The 21005-nt window shown below is 36.0% G+C and overlaps 1 protein-coding gene across 3 annotated transcripts in view; it reads right to left on the bottom strand.

Moving 5' to 3' along the window:
* LOC145769307 (uncharacterized) overlaps positions 1-21005 on the bottom strand; it is a 56850-nt gene that overhangs the window by 23376 nt on the left and 12469 nt on the right. Inside the window, exons 1-5 of one of the 3 annotated variants that reach the window (XM_082580899.1) lie at positions 4877-4994; positions 4422-4544; positions 2041-2264; positions 728-916; positions 282-452 (exon numbers count right to left, since the gene is read on the bottom strand). In XM_082580899.1, coding sequence (XP_082437025.1) covers positions 282-452; positions 728-916; positions 2041-2264; positions 4422-4544; positions 4877-4976 — 807 coding nt within the window. In that variant the 5' untranslated portion in view covers positions 4977-4994. Of the gene's footprint in view, positions 1-281; positions 453-727; positions 917-2040; positions 2265-4421; positions 4545-4876; positions 4995-21005 lie in introns of those variants that run through there. The other 2 variants (XM_082580901.1, XM_082580900.1) reach the window with 2 other exon arrangements.

The raw sequence follows: 21005 nt of genomic DNA, 5'->3' as shown, positions 1-21005 counted from the left end.
TTGATGCAAGGCAGTATTAAATATGAGAAGACACTTTGGAAACAGTTGTTTGCATACTTAGAGGAACCCGCAACATGACCAGTTAATGTAAACTTCAGTCGACACAATATCTAGAATCACTCGCATAGTAAACGTCAGAGATCATAACCTCCAGGAAAAAACATCAAATCAAAATCAAAGGCAACGCAAACATAGTAGCCACTCTGTCATTGTACATTCAAAATCACTTTGACAAGTTTTATCAAAACGTTTAAGAAAAACAGCATCTATCATAAACTCACAAGTCCCTCTTCACTTCCATCTCCGCTTATTTCTCCGCTTCCTTCTCCGCTCCCTTCTCCGCTTCCTATTACACTACCCTCTTCGGAGCTTTCAGAGCGTGAAGAGACGACATCACAATAAGAAGATGCAGATGCAGGATCAGCTGCTATCTCTAACTCTTGCAGGGAGCCCTGTGGATAAAAATTATGATTTATGGAGCAAAATCATTTGTTTCATACAAAAACAAAATTTAGCACATTTTTTGTTCGAAGATGCCAATTGCTATGTTTCTTTGGTATAAGAAAAAAAATACGATTAAACTGTATATAAATTAGTAAAATGAAATGTAATAACAGTTTGTGAGCCTATGTACTGTAATTTCAAGTGAACGCAAACTGCACAATTTACGCAACACACATGAGTGGGTCAAACAGAATTAATTTGGGTACAGGTGCATGCTCCTTGCCTTGTAGTTTCTGTTTGAATCTTTTCCATTTCCACCAATAAAATACTGGTCTGTCTTTTTCAAGATGAGCGGAGAGTTTTCTTTCCTTCCCAATCTTTCAGCAACTTTCTTGCAGTCGAGATACAAACTGACTTTGCTTCCTTTTACTTCTAAAGCTATTCTGGCCCACTCTCCCGCAAAAGAAGAAACCTGAAAATTAACCACATTTAAACCGGGACTGTTTTTATCTCTTGCTTGAAGGAGGGTAAAAAATACGTAGAAATAGTTTTTAAAAACAACTCCATAGAAGAGATTGGACAATCCCAGCCACCATATAGTACTTTTTTATATCGATTTAACGTCTGCAAACCTTGAATGAATGATAAATTGTAGGCCAGGACATTCTTTTTTTCAAATATTGAAATGAGGATTTTTGTGGATGATGTAATCTTAGCTTTTTAATAAAAATTACCAAAATCTAAATCAAAGCTGTAATCACAGCACTGTAGAATGTACCAACTCCAAATTAAACAAGCCAAAGTGCATACAGTATGTTGTTTTTTAACAGATTTCACCATCGTAAAGAAGTGATCCTTACCACGGCCAAACCTCCTTCCAAGATTTACTTTAAAAGTTATCCTAGTCTCTCAAATAGCACAGGAAATCAATAGGCAATGCATTATTCAAGCAAACTTGTACATAAAACCGTGAGTCTGGGCAACAAATGCAATTAAAAGATCAAAGCATTTATCATGAAATATCTAAACTTTGGTGTCTGAGTTAGGAGCCAGAATACGGATTTCAAAAAATCCATAAACTGTTGCCTAACAAGATAGAATAAATCCGATTACGCCACGAGAAAGTTTGCAGCCAATGAGCCAACCTACGTGCGTGTTGCTTGACAAAAGACTACCAAACCAACATATTGATTTTCATTTTTGAGAGAAAAATTTGCAAGTCTGTTCCTAACATTCAGAGTTACATAATCTTGTGAAACAACATCATATGGATTTGTCCTATGCGCAATTTTGAAACAGTGCGCTGGATAATCGGCTTGGTGGCATAAAAACACTAATTTAACACTAGTATAAGCTATATCAAATAAAACTATTGGGCCATGTTTTGGTTGAAGAGTTCAACCTGCTTTGTGAATGAAAAACTCTTGGCTCATGGCCATGACCATTAAAAGTTCATAGTTTAGTTAAATGATTAATATATTGATATTATGAGCACGAGCAGCGTAAAACCGTGAAGAATATATGGTTGTTGAAAAAAGTGTTTCTTCATTATTGATAATACAAAAACAATAAATTTTAAGTCAGTAAAAAACTTACTGCGAAAGCAGCTGGAGTTTGATTCTTCCAATGCAAGATAATCGTCATTTTTGATTTGTCGCCCGATACTGGGCCAACTTCTAGCGCAAGCTTCGTTCCCTTTACTTCTTTGTCCGTGATAGCGAATAAAAATCCTCCGTTTATGCTGGATGGATTCAACGTACTTGTGATTGCAAAATGGGAAGGTATTTCGCTTGAAAAAGCTCCCTCCACAGATCCTTTTGCTGAAGCATAAAAGCACAATCTTCTTAACTGGACACCGAAAAGTTTGGATGTTCATCAGAATTATGTAATATAATTGCCTATTTGGCCCTATATATTATATAATTTTATTAAACAACAAACACTATTAAAAAGTATTAATACAGTAGGCCCTACTACAAAAAGTGGTCAATGCCAAGCAAAAAAGTCAAGCAGAGCAAATTACATCAAATTTATTTAATTACTTTCTAAAACCTGTACAGTACAGCCTGTTTCACCCTAAATCTATAGAATTTTAATCTATTTGAATAAGGACCTTCTGATGATCCCCCTTTAAAGATGAAACAGACTGTAGAGGTTTTAGAAAGTAATAAATAGATTTGATATAATTTTATTATATATACAAAATGTTTTCTCGTAATACTCATCCGATGAAATCAAAAGTTAAAGTAGAAAGTGACTAAGTGTTTCAACACCAATGTAATCTGACATTTTCAGGACCACGACAATGCGCAGCTTTAGAGCAAATTAATGCATGAGGAAATTTTTAAAACCCTATTTACAAGTGTGAAAAAGGAAGGTTGCAGGATAATATTTACCAGAGAGTTGAAAACTGATCCAAGATACCACAGCTTGTGGTTTCACACCTGACAAAGTTTAACAAAAAAAAACCCTTGCGTTGAAGCAGCGTAGCTGACTTTCACGCCTTTTTAATCAGGCCCAGGCTTATGTCAAACGTGGAGATTAGAGTAATTCATACTGGTCTAGTCAAAGCTCAGCCAACCAACCTGTCAAGAAAATTCGTTAAAAAGGTTTTGACAACCTTTCAAATTGACAAAATGTGAGATAAAAATGCAGACATTTTTACAACTTTTGACACTACCTTGAGTACACAATATGTGAATGCATTTCTGCTTTCGCGCTACCATTACTTGCTTCATATTTGATAGCTTCGTGGTTTAAGTCTAAAACTTTTGAAATTAGTCCAACCATTTGCAAAGTTCCTGGCGACATTTATACAGTTTCAACATAAAAATTGACTTAGATTGCTGTGCTAAAGAAACTTTTATTGTGCACCTCCAAGCTGGGCAAATATTTGTATAAATTTAACAGTGCTGTTTAAACCAATGCTGCGCCTGATAACCATTGTTGTGGGACAATAGATGTACTTTCATGCCGCAAGATAGACAAGTGTTAGAGATGGCAAGTCACACTGCAATCATAAATTTACAAAATAACCGAATACAAATAATCGTTAAAACTGTCATTTCGCACCAGCCCAGTGAGGTGGGATACATCTCACCCAAAAGAAACTTTTACCAGGCATCAGGACCCATTTTTATTCAAGACGCATCATGCCAACCCCCCGTACAGTCCAAAAATCTTACCCTTTCTGATCAAAGCCTGTATCAATTTTTTTATGATTTAAGTTCAAATGTTTATTCAGATATGAATCTGTTCCTAAATAATATTGTAACTCCTAAAAAGGGGTTCACGACCCCAGGGTTCAGCATCAAGCCCGTACTCATTACGTTTACAAATCTCACGAGAGCTTCGAAAACAAAACAGAATAAAAACTCTTAAATTTTTTCAAACTCATCAATATTGTGAAGTTATGGCGTCATATTAAAGCCATTCTACAGATAACACTATTGTGACATGTTTATCAGATTAAGTTTTAACACACGTTTTAGAAAACTTATCCCACAGAGAAAACATGCCAATGAAAATACCAAATAAAATTCAGACAAGTTTTCTGTTTAAAGTAATCACATTCCTTGAAAATAGAAAACAACCGATGATGAATGTTCTACAAAAAAGTTGACTCCATTTTTCACGATGCATTTTACTTGATGATTTTGACATTATTCTAAGCATTTCATGACGATATAACCAAATAAAGACAAATTTCTGGACTATTATCGTTGCAAGTGCATCCCTTCCTAAAAAAGACAGTGCATTGGGAATAAGGGGTGTAATAGACGAGAATAAAAGTAATCATCAATAAAATAACTAGGAAAATTCACTGACATCAATAGTTTTGTTGTACATTTTGCAGCTTAGAAAGGAGAAGTGGTGTTTCAATAATGCTATAAATGGGATAGGGAAAAAGGGGGTGCCCTTACAACGTTAAACCATGTATAAACTTGTAACAGTACTATGACAGGCTTACAACTCACGTAAATTAGCATTTTCTTCAACAATAAAGGAAGGAAATCCTTTAAATCCCTTGGAAAAGGAGATTCCATCCGGGAGCGGAGTGCTGAACAGCGCGATCAAGTCAATTTTAGGTTCTTCTTTACCTAAAAGGAAAAGGGTACATTAGCTTTCCTGCAGGCTCAAGTACAACTCAATCACACAGAACTTACCGCCCCAGAAAATCTCAGGCATGCTTTGTTAAAAATTAACGAATTTCGATTTTTGTTCATTGATTGTCCTTAGGACGTGAAAGTGGAATAACAAGAGACAATTCATTTTTGTGAAATCAAAGCAAAAAATCATAATCTTCATCGCAAAAATCAAGTTGCTGTTTGAACGTCTACAATATTAGACTTTCAAACTACATTTTCCCAATCTCTAATTTACAAGCATCATCTCTTCAACAAACCACCGTCGTGTCAAACCAATGCCGTACCATCTACAAAGACAGAAGGGCAAACAGAAAAATTCAAAAAATATGCAATTTGAAGTTGCAAAGTGTTCAAAAAGATATCCTCAACCGAAGTTTCTTGCATTCGTTGCTGAAAGCAGCATCATGCTACACAAAAACGGCACATGTTATTACTTTTCCTTGGTTAACTCCTGATAAAAGACAGAAAACTCTATGAAACTATTTCTGCAATACAGTTGTTATGATACTGTAGAGTCACACAACATATTCACGTTCAACAGAGCAGTTAACAATTCAGTATTTTTTGCACTGTTTCAACATCTAAAGACGTTGAAAGAAGGATTGTTTTGCTTACTGGAGACAAGCAGCAGGCATAACGTAAATTTACATCAACTCTACGCACAGGCCAAGTTAAAATTCCACTTTTACCTGAAACAAGTCATGCTCAAGAGGTGCTTTAAATATTTGTTCAGGTAAAATTATTTTTCTAATAGAATTGCCGCCATGTCTGTACCGGTGATGAGTCAAACATTATGCACAAGCAACAACGACTTATTTTTTACAAGTTCAAATATACATATTTTAAGTTATCGTTGTTTTGCTATATTACAGAACTTCACAATCGTTCATCAAGTATATGTTAACCTTCTTAAAGATACTATCCTTGAAAATCAATAGAACCGATTACCTATGCGCTCCATAAAAGTATGATAAGGAAATTAATAAGCAAATCAGCATTGGTGAAATCTATTTAATTTTTGTGCTTGAATAGTAAATTAGACTTTATACCCTTGGGGCTAATTTCAGCTGTTAAGCCTTACCCTTAACTGAGCTATCAATTTCGAGAAAGTAATCTGCTAACGAAACAAAACTGCTGTGTCTCATCAGAGCAGTGAAAGTAACCTAATCGACAAGGGATTGTCTTCGCCTAACTGAAATTTATAACTGATCCATGACTGATCTTGCTGTAATACAGTGGAAATTTTTTCATATCTGACACGCTGAAGTCACGTGATGACAATTGTGAGATTAATTAAGGTATGGTTGTATTGCTTCTTGCCACCCCCGATAAAAATTGCTTTCGGCACATCATTTTTTAAGTTTAGTTTCAGGTGGCTAATATTGCCTCTTCGGTACAAATACACAAGTACGTCTTAAACATTACACAGACTGCATTGGCTGAAGTAACACATTGTTTTTTTGTCATACGTAAAACAGATGCTGGGAAAGTCGGCAGTTTAAAAACGTTTAAAAGCAGAATTATTTACGATAAATATGTATAAGGTTATGAGCAAACGAGAGTTAGCGCATGCCAGGCAAGCAATAAAATGCACAAATCAAAGTATAATTACGGAAGTGCGGGCAAGCAGCAAGCAAAATACAAAATAAAGGTAGCATAAGAATAAGCACCTGGGGGGGCACAAGTAAATGTAGTCAGAGATTGTTGTAGTTTCGAATCGATGTACATGAATCGTTGGTCTTCAGTAGTGCAATAGTTAGGGGTCTTTCGCATGCAAGTGTACAAGCGGCGCAAAGCATGGCAGCGGAGATAGGCTGGGCTATCAGTCGTCACGGTTGACCGGTACTCAATCAAGCATAACTCGACATTGCATCTCGGCATTGATGTCTCTGTCATTTGCAGGGATGCCGTGGAAGAAGTGGATGCAAGGTAGTAGGAGGTAGGAGAAAGAGAACTAACGGTGGCATCTATTTTCATTGTTTTATCGTTTTCAAATGTTGTTTATCACAAAGCAAAACGTTTTTTTTTATCCGAAGGCCAAAGAGCATCAAAGGCAAAGCATAAAATGACAAAAAAATGATATTTGCAGCACGAAAATGACGTTGCATATTCGCGCAAAACAGACGATGATGTTGAATGTCATTGGTCACATCACGATCATAAATTTTTATTTAAAGTTAATGTTTTGATGATAATGTTTTAATTTGAATACACAGCAATAGAATACCACAGAAAGGATTGGTGAAAGATGATTCGATAAAGACAGGTGATAATGGGAAAGAAATATCAATAACATAATATTAGTTCACCATGTTAAGGCAGAGTTAGTTATATTATTTCTAAGTTAATCATATTATTTGTTATGGCGAAAACATAGCGTTCATGGTTCGAATAAAGATCAATAACAAAGCTCTTTACATGCGTTACTTGTTAGGTCAACGTAGCATATCGTTCCACTGTAACTATTAAGCTGTGATGAGACATAAACGAAGAAGCGTAGGCTTGTGCCAATTTATCCACAGCCACAGCTTAATTTTTTCCATAAGTCTCGCCAGATCCACCAGACAACTAATTACGACTTCCTGTTTTTAGTGTGAAATGCTCATTCATTGTCGCAAAATGAGCAAGCTAACAGGATACAAAATTATTGCACCAGTCACCTAGGTTATTTCGTAACGTTTAGCCAATGAAATACGGCAAATGATAGATGAAGACAAACTGTATCACATTTTCTAATTAATCGACATGCCCCAAAAGCACAAGCTGGGCAATTGATGAAACTCAGCAGAAAGTTCACAAGACGTAGGACTTTATGAGGCCATGTTGTACACACAGTAACTGAATTAACATTACTGGACCACAAACACAACCGTCAAAAAGCAATGATTTTATACGGATGTCAAATGACAGAGGCTTGGAAAATTAGGATCGCCAACGTTCGTATCAGATCAAGCACAACATCAACTACTTTCTACTGAATACGTGAAAGGAAAAAGGCTTTCGCCAACTGTTCCCACCACTGCTACCAAAATCAGTTCTCATTACTTCACCAACTGAATACCTTGATTGAATTAATGAAAAAACGACGCGTTTTGTTAACTAGAGATTGCACTATGATTGAGAAGTTTGGCCTTCAGCTATCTCTCGTTTTATGGTCACAGACCCATCTTGACCTTTCTATGGTCAAAAACCCATCGGTTGTCCACCCTTCAACTCTCAACGATAAACTGCTCCAGACTGCAAAAACTGTCAATTTTAAGTCTACAGACGTTGATTCAATGTCAAAACGACGGATTTTGCTGTCTGGATGTGAACTTAATATGGAATGCCGAGCATCTCTATGAAAGACCAACCTAATCAAAGCAATTGTCGTTAATCCAGCTCTGTGTTCACAGACACCAGGTAAAAAACATAATTTATTCATTCAAGAAACTGGCAGATTGTTCAAGAAGGTTTCAACATTAATTTATATTTTGTAATAACTACTAACAATCCAACTTTTAATACTCTCCGTACTTTAGTTGCAACGTAAAACTAATTTTGCAAACAGAAGGAACACATTGAGGAGATTAATTTCTATTTTAAACAGTTGAAGTATTTGGAATCTATCAACCATGCAATCGAAATGCGCAACGATTGCAGTCAGGAATTTGACATTTAAACTGTGGTGTGTTTCTTTGTATAAATTTTGAGATTTTTGTTTAATCTTTTATAACCTTTGATTCGACCTTTCAATATGTTTTTGGATGAGCATGAAATAGGGACAATAATCGCAATTTTGCTAGAAAACTTTTTTCTTAGCATACGAGATGGGGTTTATTTTTCTACATCTACGTACGCCCACTGAAGAAGTGTATATAACAACCTATCAACAAGTTAAAAGAATCACTATTGTATAATGGTGCGTGGCGTTTAAGCAGCAATCTTGATAGCAAAGCAAAATACACTTCCTCCTTACTTTCACAAATTCTAGATTCTATGGAACAGTTGTGAACAATCAAAACAAGCCCAAACACGTCCGCCCACGGAATCGCATCACGAAAGTGCGACACTGCGACATACGCAAACGCTTAATCAAAGGTCTTGCACCAGGGCGACCTCCACAGACCTAGCAAAAACAACTGTTCCTACATTAATTCCATGTTTGCAGACGTTGAATCAATAAAAAATGACTAATTTTTATTAGCTGGGAGCAAGTACTGATGATACACTCAATTAAATGAACACTGGTTCTTCCTTTCCAGACAAATCGCTAATTTGGTTTCTCCCAACGCATTTTTTCCAAGCAGTGGCCCAGGCAGCAAAATCTGTCATTTTTACACTAATTCAACGTCTGCAGACGTTGAATCAATGTAAAAATGACGGATTATGCTGCCTGGTATGATGCATAGGTCTAAGACTCTAAGTACACAAAATAAACTAGATAACAATCAATCAAGAAGATTATCAAGCAAAAAACATCTGTCAAAACGACAAAATTGTCATGGCAAATTAACACATAAACTGTGATCTTAAATAAATTTTTAATTCTCCTTTTTAACTTTGAGCATCAAGTGGGATACATCAGACAGCGATGAAAAATGTTAATGAAAAAATCATCCTGCAAAAGAAGGCTTGAGAAAAAAATCAATTATGGTGCAGAAAGCGTCCCAGGTCTGTCTAATGACTATGCAAACAAATTTTAAAAAACTAGTTCATGCAGTAAGCACTGTGTTACAAAGTATTCGCATATCAGAAAATATGGCAACTACTGTATTTTAAACCTCACTAATTATTACAGAACAAAATCTAGATTAAAATCATCGTACAAAAAAGGGGGAAATTGGTCTTAGCAAGATTGCCTTCAGCTCAACTGAAGCCATGCCCCGATCATCTAAATCTTTTGCTTTGTCATATTCAGACAGTTAGCATACATCACCAGTGGTGCAACTGGATGGTTTATGTCATGGGGTCGTACATAGCGTGTCATAGATTGATCTCATTTTTAACTTGAATGCGATGTTTTATGGCTGCCCACGATAATAGATATTTCAATGCGAACCTCTTGTTTCGATATAAATTCTTTGATTTCGATTTCGTTTCGAATTAAATAAAGTTTTTTGCAAAGAGCTTTTTCACCAATGACATTTGCTTCAAACACCCCCCAGTAGTTTTGACACAACATATACAAAAAGGGAATCTCGTTTTCACAATTAACCCCCAAGGCGAGGGAGTTGAGTCTTGTTGCTGGTAACAGCTTCGTGCTACCATATGCTTGGAGTAAGTTTAGATTGATTTTACAATAAAAGTGAAATCAAGTATCGATTTTCTAAACACTGCAACTACTGCAAAACCACCTGCAAAAGAAAACAAGCACCAAATGTGAAAGATCTCGTCCTTTTGAGCAAAAAGTGAAAAACTATGAAATTCTTGAACGAACAAAGGAATGGCTTTGTCTGGCTCAGACGCATTTCTTACCACAAAGAGGCTTCAAACAAAGCTAAACCCAGTCAGAAAATCACTGATTCAAAGACGTTTAATTGATGTAAAAAATGAAGACTGTTTTGCTGGTTGGGATGCTGCAGACTTGTTAAGCGGAAGCAAAGTGTCTGAAAAAATTACACCGCGCTGATAATAGTCTATCGCACCAGGTTTTATTGCGAATGTTTGTTAGATGTTCGTTTGCAAAGAAAGGCTTACAGTATCAGGCAGACAAAAAAAGAAAGTCATATTCTTGTCACTTTGCAAATACGCATTTTTACGTTGATTTCATGAAACTAAACGACAAAAATGCACCTTTCGACTGAATGCAGTTGACAACTTCAAGTATGTAATTTCCCACACTTCGGGTATTTGTGAAATTATACCCTAATGCTAAGCTTCTACAATTCAAAATCCTAATCCCTTACATAAAACCAAGTAAGCCATGTTTAGCAAGCATACGAGCACTGGGTGAACTTTTACCAGTAGTCGGTTTTTGGCATTATCTTTAAGATAAATCAAAAGACAAAGACTGGAAGTGCCAGGTGAAAAACAACCTGAAAGCTACAAAAAGCTGACTCTTACACAAAATGTGAAGCGTTTCTTTTCAGTAGATTAACACAAATTACATCAGATGCTAAATGAATTTGACGAAAAACCGGCCGGACCAGATTTCTTCTACAAAACATCATAAACAAGCAAGCACAAAGCCTTGAGTGCATTTTAGAAAAGAAATATAGAACAAGAAATACTATTTAGATCAGAGATCTTCAATACGGTCCCTTGAGGTTGATCGATAACTACGTATTTAAAGGTTAATCAATGAACAACGAATGTCAAAAATGTTGGCCAAAAAAGTAGCATGACTTCATGACAGTGGTGACCCAAAATCAAAAAATACAAAACTTGCTTCTGACATCAAGGCGTTCTTTGGAGTTACGGCACTAAAGTTGAAAGGTCAACAACAACAAAAATAAAAAAATTTTGGGATGTTGAAAAAACTAAAGTTTGATAACCCTTGAGACGGATGAAAGGATTACGTGGCCTTTGTGGAATGTAAGATTACGTGACGTGGTGTTTGTAATAGTTATTAGAACAAGTTCAAAACTGCAAAACAGCGCACATCCCAGCCAGTACATCTGTTTGCTGGCTGCAGACGTTCAATTGACGTAACATGAAAGATTTGATTTGTCAATTGGGAAAATCCTAGGCCTGCCACAGCGGCTGAGAAATTTCGTAAAAATGTTTCTTTTCGATAAATATACCTTTTACCGACAGCTTTTGGTCGGCTTCTGGCAGAATACGACCAGTATCTTTATAGTCAAGAAACATTTGCTACCGGGTCAAATAAAGAAGAACAAAACTGCATACAATTCAATTCACTCGTAAGAACTTTGCTGTTTCATGTTTTTGAGTTATTGATCTCCCCTACTCAGATGGCCAGTCTATAAAAAAAAAATCTACTTTGTGCCGGTAAGCTGGTTTTTTTTTTCGCTGAGACTTTTCGGTCATTTGTCCGAAATGACTTGAAAAAATTCGGTCATTTTTTATTTATTTCAGTCATTTTTGGTCATATAGTCAATTGACTATAGATTTTTTCGGACATTTTGACCGAAATGACCATATCTTTTTCGGACATTTTGCTAAAAAATCGGTCAATGACCGATAAATGACCGATAAATGACCAAAAAAAAAAAACCCAGCCGGTAAGTACAGTAGTGCCTGTGAAATATTGCTGTCTTCTATCCGTTTATCGCAAGGCACAAACAGAGCGTCTAGGCAACTGGTAGGCTACACAGTACGCACGGTTAAAAATTGCTCAGTTGTATTGTATGAATTGGAGTAACTCCACAGCCCTATGACCAGGCGTATACAGTCACTGATAAAGAGCATGAACATGTCTGCAATGACTTTCCTTTACTAACAGCTTGGGCTTTTTTTTACTTTGCTTGAACTTCTTTATGCGGGTTCAACGTTAGATCAATGTAAAAAGACCGGAATTGTGGGTTGAGTCATGTTCTCGCAAATTCAATTTTTTTTTGTGGCCAGAAACAAAAAATTCAATTCCGGTAAATTTCACTACATATCAAAATTATTTTAAATACAGTAAAAGCGTTTGGAAAGATTTAAGTCGCCTCATGCGGCAAAATTCAAAAACAAACTACCGTGAGATACAGACTCTCAATGGGTGAAGACAAAACAAAGTTATTGGTTGTTACAATAAAGTACATTGGTTCGCAGAAGAAACCGAAACCGCTTACAGCATTTTAACATTTCAAAAACATTTGATCCTTTCAACTTAACAGCCGCTAGGACAATGGAAAGTTGAGTGAAACACGTTTTTGATCACGCCACTTAGATCTCGTCTGGAGTGGCACATTTGTTTGTGCACTTGGCAACACTTACAGATATTTTCTGCCTGTCAGTAAAACTGTCCCTTGAAATACTTCATAGACATGACAAAATGCATACCTGTGGCAGTAGGCTAACACATAATATTTATCTTTTCTAGCAGTAGTTGCAACGTTCATCTGGTGAATGCAGAAGTACCCAGACAGCAAATCAACCGTATTTCAACGTCTGCAGACGTCGAATCAATGTAAAAAAACGGCTGATTTGTTGTCTGGGCAGAAGCAGAAATATACAAGTTACTGATGAACTACCAAAGCTTTTAGTGTTCAACAAAACATTTAGTCTGCATCAACTTCCAAATGGTTAAAATTGACTTCAATATACGCTTAGATATGTTTACTTTATGTAAAACAATATGTTTTTTGAAGTGGCTATTTGATTGTATATGTTTTCAAAAAAAAAAACATGACAACGTCAGATACGATAATCAACACGAACCAACACAAGAAAAACAGATCAACGTTTGTTGTCGACCGATGTAAAACAAAATAATCAGGAAAGAGGAGAGTTGAACAAAAAGCTAAAATTCGGAACCCAAGGTTAAAATCACGCTCATGCCGACTTATCTACAAAGCTTGGGATAAACAAAATAGCCGTTGGATGCATTTTTACTTTGATGAATGAACACAATGCAGTCTCACTGCTGGTATTTTATGTTGTGCGGTATATCAACTTTGAAAATTAAGCTTAAGGGCTTAACGGTTTCCCAAGTCCAACATTGCAAATAACAACGTCAAACTGACGTGTTTTGATTTGAAATTGGCGGAAGTTTTTAGATGAACCCTAATCTTTCACGCACTATTGACGTGTCTACGCTTTACAAAAGGTTAAGGTCTTTAAGGGTGACAAATAATTTCTGACCCTTTTTATGGGGAAGCGATAAACGGTTAAGAGTCAACTTGCAAACAAAGAATTAGGAGAAGTTTTCATCTGATGAATAGCAAGTTCTTTGTCAGGAAATGGGCGTTGTTGCCATCTAAACACACCTGTAATCTCTTCTTCAATTTAACTTATTCTGCAGTTAGACAGCAAGAATTTTGTAACTTGAACGCCTATCCTGGCATGGCAGCAACACGTTTTCAAGATTAACTTATTTTTACTCATAATTACGTCCAAACCGGACTTACATCTGATATTCTATTTTGACCACACGCAATCAAAGAAGATATAAACTTCTTTGACAGGGCAATCAAAGTTTTATGAGTTGTTGAAGTGAGATAAGATTTAGTTTTGAGGCAAAACTGTCTTTTAACAATGAAACAAGGTCAGCACAGTCAAAGGGAGCAAATTGCTGTTCGACTTGGAAGACAATGCTGTGCATTCAATTGCTGCGACAATTGAAATTGCAAGGTAAATTGCCCTTTAAAAATTCCGACTCAAGAAATGTGCAGTTTTTTCAATAAATAACTAAAAACGAAAAATTAATTTTTCGACTTGCAGAAATGTTCAAAGTACGGTTATTTGGAAAAAGTGAAGTATTTTATTTCGAAACAAAATGTGTTTAGCCATTTGTTTTGAAAAATTTGATTTAAAAAAACATTCAGGTCAGAATATCAAGTCAAGATATGTTCATTAATACAATAAGAGCTTACAATTAAAACACTTAGTGCCCTAAAAAATCCTAAATCAAACATAAACGTATCCAAGATCAAACTTAGAAGATTTTCTTTTAACTGTTTTTGAGAAAACATTTCGATTACATCCAGAAATAAATTTATTTCAACTATGATCAATTAAACATTATTATTGTTCAATATCTCAGAAACAAATATCTCGGTGGATTTATTGCAAAAAACAAATATTTGTTAACTTTATCCCAATCACTCGGGACCAGAAATCGGCCACACTTCATTTTTAGCTGAATTTAAACCTTCTGATAAAAATTCAATATCGATTATTAAATTTAGTTTTTCTTCAAGAGAAGGGGTCAAAAGTCAATTTTCTGTGACTCAATTTAGAAATAAATTGGTAATTTTTTAGTCATGGGTGAAACGCATTCCGTTCAGGCTACAAGAAATAAGCATAAAATGACGTAATGGTTTGGTCAGAATGAAAAATTAGCAGTCCCTTGGGAGAGTTTATGTTCTGAGCCAACAAATCAGACTTTTTTCGGTTCAATTTCTGTAGACGTTGAATCAATGTAAAGAAATGATTTACTGACTGGAGGTTGTCCGGAATCTTGGAGATTATCTCAAATGCTTTCAAATTACTGTAACAAGATTCTATTTGGCGGAGGCTTGAAATCAAACTTTCCAAATTCTCAGTGGGAATGAGATAAAACCCTTAATGATCAGTTTGATCCTTTATCTCAAGATCAACTGATCATTTTTTCACACAATCAAAGCTGGGAGTAAAACGCCTTGAACAAATCCAATATACAAACATGAGCCATAATTCAATAAAAACCAGGCAAAGTATCTTACAGACGTCTTGAACTGAAACTGTCTAAAAACATCGTTCTGAAATACCAAAAAATACGTTAGTTTTTGACAAAATTTGTCAAAAACTTTATTTAATAAAGAATCTTGAACTAACATTGCAAAAACCATCTTTATGTGATCACATGAAGACTTCTAAACAGTGTTGCCACTCACATCAATTTTTAAAACATCAAATTTTTTCATAAAAAACATCAAATTCAAGATTAAAACATCAAATTGAAAGCTCGGGTGCGTTTTGTCAATAAAATGATAAAAAAAGATAACAATTACATTAAATCTAGACTTTCTTCGTAAAATTTACTTTTAAAAAGGTTTATTTAAAAAACATGTTTTCAAGAAAAACTACTTGGCTAGCAGAATTTTATATGCAACTAAAATAACACTGGTCTACGAAAAAAGAATTTTTTTGCTCCAAAACTTTGAAAACTGATTTAGAGTAAATTTGGGGTGCTGAATCCGAATCTGATCTCAGATTTATCCTATCACGTGAGGTTTTTGAGATATAATAACAACAAATTGTTACTTTTATCAAAAGTGGAAGATTTGGCATTGCGTTTACTACCAACATATGCAGTGCTATAACGAAAGGTTAGTGTTAGACAGGCCAAAACAGCCTAAATAAGGTTACTGGACAAGCATTGCCATCATCATCATCATAATCCATCGTCGGTTTGTTCCCCACTAGTGGGGGTGGCCGATTGTTTCCGCGCAGCAATTGTTTTAATCCCTTTTCTCGATTTCACCCTGTCCCTTGCATCTTCCTCCTTCAGTTCGACTTTTTTAATTCATCTTTCACTTGTTGTTTCCACGTTCTTCTTGGACGACCGCGTTTCCTCTTCCCATCCACCTTTAGATCTAGTGCCTTTCTAAGGAAACTTCCTTCCTCCCTCCTTATCACATGTCCATACCATCTTACTCCATTTGCCCTTGCCATTTGGTCTATGGTCTCTCTCATCTCTAGCATATCCAACAATTCTTCAGTCCTTTTTTCCCTTCTCGTTTTCACCCCACACATTGCTCTCACCATTGACCATAGGCCTGTTTAAATCTTTGTGGTTTCATGCAAAACATTGATGGAGGAGGGGTTCAGTTATACTTTTAGCTTCCCTTTTAGTTTGTTATTACTGCCTTGTTAATAATGTTGCTTAGACAACAAATTGGTATCAAAATTATAGTCGGTGGGTGTATTTCAGCTACTTATGCACCACATGGCCTGGATTTCTGGATATAGCACAATGTGCATACGTGCAATAAACGCAACATCATATCTTCCACTTTTGACAAAAGTAACAATTTGCTGTTATCTCACAAACCTGACGTGATAGGATAAATCTGAGGTAAGAGTCGGATTCAGCACCCCAAAATTGCTCTAAATCAGTTTTCAAAGCTCATAGGCCTAGAGCAAAAATCGTGTAGACCAGTGAGTACACTTTCAATGCGGTACCTTTTTAATTTTGGCGGCTGATATTTGCAAATAAGCTTACCTACAGTATATACAACTTAGGCCTGTATTTTAAAACCCTACTCGACTTCAAGTTTGACTCACTTTGGATGTAGGCCTAATGCAAAACTGATTTTACAAAATGCATCTTTTATGATGAATAAAGTCCAGCAATTGGCTAGTTATGAAACATCAAGCTAAAGTATCATTTTGGTACACAGTGTTTTGGTATTACACTTTAGCCTACTTCATGGGGTCGAATTTTTAGTCAAGGCCGACTTGAGCTCAAGTAAGGTTTTAAAATATGGCCCTTAATGTCTTCATTTTAGATACTACAACCAGCCTATCAGTTTTCTTCACAACGGCTCATCATGCTCAATGCTCATGTATCTTTTACGTGGACCACCATTGCTCATAACTTCCACTAGCCTATTTAATGGTTGCCAGCTGGTGCAGCTTCCACTACTTTGGGATACAAGTTGGCGAGTTAGAAGCTGTCCTTTTAAAGTTATTGAATTCACCAAATTGATTATATTTTATTTAGTCTGAGCTAGTTAACACCAAATCGCGTAACATCAGATTTTTGGGCAAAAACATCAAACATCAAAAAGTTACCCAAAAACATCAAATTTGATGTAATTACATCAAGAGTGGCATCGCTGCTTCTAAATGTTAAATCTATGAAAGCAAGAACACAGTCAGAGCAGTTTTCTGGAAACGATGATAAAACGGTGATACGATGATAAAATCTGTTTTCCAGACGTTGAATCAATGTAAAAATGACAGATTATGCTGCCTGGGAATTCACTACACCAACATCTCCAGAGATTGCATGAGCATCACTGAAGATAATGTGACAAGAAAAAGTATCGACAACAACAAAATCCTTGGGCAGCAACATATTTGCAGCATTTATGACATTTATGACTTATGACATCTACTCGGTTCATCATTCGCTTTGAGGATGTACACTGTACAGTATGTTGCTATATTGTACGAAACGTTACGATTCATTATTTATAAAATACAAACAACACTAAGTCTAGAATTAAACCCAAAGAAACAGAGAAAGTGTACTCGATCAGAATGGGGTAAAACTAGGTCGCTTTCCATTTTATCCATCTTGTATGATGTTTTCATTTTCAACTGTGAGGAAAATGTTTGCTGAAACAAACGGCTACGACTTTCTTTTCACCCTGTGGGGGAAAAACTGTTTCATTTGATTTTAATCGCTAATTGTGTTTGTTTATAGCAACCGACAGCAAACACTTCATCTTCGAAAACACAATCGTATTCTATTCAGCAGTTGGCGCGGAGTGATATGAGAAATGTTTTCAGTAAACAAATACTGAAACACGTCTTAATCTTCGCTCTGATGTATCTACCAAACTGCCTACGCTTTGTTTGAACATATCTTTTATAGGCTAAATCAACGAATATGATATTTTATATGTTTGAATGATCGTAAAATGATTTTACATGACCAGTACAATTTTTATGTCTTTCCAAAGTCCACGCATACCAATCGGCAAAGCCAATCTCATTTGGTTCATAGACGTTAAAACGATGTAAAGCGACAAGCCAGAGATCCTTGGCAAATATTCTGAGCAGCATTCTATCACAGCCAAAATGTGCCTCGAGGGAACACCGTGTTCCAACAACACAAAGCAAACAAAGCAGTGTAGATCTCACACAAGTCATCTGGCTTGAAGCATGTTCCGATCGACAACCGGTAGGCCTCCTTCGCCAAACCTCTTCTTTTTCGGAATCTGCACGTTTCTCCTTTTCATGGCATATTTACAACGTCCATACATTTTTTAAGTTTTAGGAAAGAAGGCAATGGGAATCTCGTTTAAAATATTTGGTATGACCGGGGAAAGAATCGAGCTCACGCCCATCAGGAGACGACGGCATAAATGGAGACGCCACAGAACTCGTTTGAGCTGATGCTTCAGAATTAAATAGTATAAATACAATTTAGAATTAGATAATATCCGAAGTAAAACTGTTAAACAAACACATATTCACTTTATGCAAACCCTCGACCTGACCGTGACTGCATTCCATTAGCAAAGTTAACATCAATTCGTTGTTAAAAACGTTGAAACAACGCAAAGGTGATTACTAATGCTTCAGGTAATTGCATCACATCCATATTTTTGCATTGTGAAAATTTCTTTTAAGAGGTGTCAAAGAAAGATCATAATTTGAGAACAGGATTAGGAGGATTGGAATTCGAGTCCACACCTGTGCAATGGCAAGCTACAATGTGCATTTCATCATAGTGTTCATGGAAAGTACTTCCAGAAATCTGACACCACGCAGCAAAGACCATGTTTATCTTCATAATGCTTTGCAATGATAGATTATGAAAATAATATACTTTGGTCACAATTGCGAACAAATACAAGAAAAGATTTCAGAAGAGTGTTTGAGCGATCTATCCAAACGCCTACACCTCTTGTGCATCTTTTGCAGAAGAAACATTTTATAGCTTTCAAAGAAGATAAATGAAAGTTCGTGATTAATGAATTTCAAATTTCCTGAACACTGATCGTCTCGGTTTACAGTTCATGCCTCAATTTACATTTTTGCAAGTAAGCTCAATACTCAAAGTAAAAGTCTACAAATTGCACGAGATTTTATAACACGTGGCACGACTCAAAGTATCACAATGCTGTGGTCCGAAAATTGAACAAAATATGTATTTTCTATCGCATTCACGCCTATGTCTGGTGTTTAAAGATTTGGATTAAATGGACGGAAAGGTAAGGAAGACAACTTTTATGCCCAAATTCAAGGAATAATCGAAACCGTCCACGTTGAGCGCTTAGTTAACGTCAGAAAGTTAACCTCAGGAACATCGGCAACATTGGGTGAGTTTGGAATATTTTATGACTTTGACATCCAATTTAGTCTTATTGAAATTAAGCAGAGTATTGTAGCTGCTCACAGTTTTTTTCGCAAAACCCCAGTTGTATGAAATACTAACACCGACATCGCCACAATATCAATGACTTGTTGACTTTATATTCAAGTTCATGTAAATTATCATATAAGCTGTTTGACTTAGATCCAATATAAACATTTTTCAACGTTAAGCATCATAAAAAAGAGTTTTTGCTGTTACTTCCCAGATCCCAGAACTCAGTGAAAAGAATGTTCTAAAATCTAAATCTAATTTGAGTGAAGAGAAAAATCTGCAGAAGATTAAATGCATTCCAAACATTTGCAGACACGGGTGTATGCAAGCTTAAAAACTAACATTGTCTCTGTTGCTCGTACTTCCCAAGCATTCTAGTTCTAGATCAATGTTTTAAGTTTTTATGTCCTTCTTTGTCATAAGCAATAACAATGTTTTTCTCGATTGTTGCCGCTGTACAACTGTTCCTTTTTCAACGAAAAGTTTTAAAAGTTTAAATATGTTTAGTTCTTCTTTCGCATGAGAAGTTAATTTTGGACTACATTTCATCGGAGTCGGATGTCCGGGCACTCCACGAGCAGCCACATGATGGGCGAGTTAACTACAATGGGAATCCTTTGCTCCGCTAACCACCATCTAACACTCACGGTCTTTGACCATACCTTTATTGCGATGTTAAAATATTAATTATTTTGTGTTTATATGTTGTATTGTATAAACGTTATCAATAAAAAATTATACCTTTCCAAATGCAAGTGAACGTATAAGAATCTGAATCAAACCGGTATTAAGTTTTTAAACACGCAATTCCTGTAATTCTAGTCAGCCATCAGTATTTTTAGGAAGATTTCAGGAAAATTTTGGGAACATTTTATTTGTGGCATTCATAGCATTTTGTTTTGTCAAATTCATTTATCGGCTCAAAAGTTTCAAACAAAAGCAATATTTAACAATATTCAAGTCTGACGTTTTTTTAGCTTTTCTTTCAGCAAGTATTTACCAACAAAAAGACCAAAAAACCAGGATTTCATCAATGCTACCGTTGTGGCAAATCTATAGAGCAGAAAAAAACTGCTTTTTCAGCATCGAGACTATTCACTAATGGTGCCCTCATTTTTACGGTGACGCAAACCACAACGAAGTATAAGACAAAAGACAAGCCTTGCCGCCTTGGATAGCGATTTCTTTAAATGGTGAAATCTGTTCCGTTGTGCTATCTCGAGCTGTGACGTCATGTCTAAAGAGCACGCTGCTCACTTCAGAGCGTTTGAGTTTCAAGCCTTGTTTATCATCTTGCCGCCCCCCACTTGGCCCATCAGTAGCATTTGGAACAAAAGCACTAACCCAACCATTGCCAGCGTGTGCCTTGTGTTTGATGACAATACATTGAGCCCACTCAATTTTCGGCTTAAGTAAACAGAGTCTGAGCTCAAATCATCGCCATTGACAGCAAAAGAAATCAACTCACAAAGTAAGACATATCTATTAAACGTAAAGCTACATAAATTATCCATAGCTGTGCAGCTAAATAAACATTGAATGACCCGTGCAAAAGGTAAACCCAAAACACTGCAGAGTTTACATTCATAGATTGGGTTACAGACTACCCAAGTGTCTGATTTTTCTGCTAAGTCCGGATGTGGTGATCTTGTTTTGAAAACCTGGACGCAGTGGCGTGACAGAAGTTTGTTAAAAGATCTGGTCCACTGGCCACATTTTAGATAGAAGGAGTCTTC

The sequence above is a fragment of the Aplidium turbinatum genome, chromosome 4 (assembly GCF_918807975.1).
Source record: "Aplidium turbinatum chromosome 4, kaAplTurb1.1, whole genome shotgun sequence".
NCBI lineage: Eukaryota > Metazoa > Chordata > Ascidiacea > Aplousobranchia > Polyclinidae > Aplidium > Aplidium turbinatum.
This window is presented reverse-complemented; position numbering and strand designations above follow the sequence as displayed.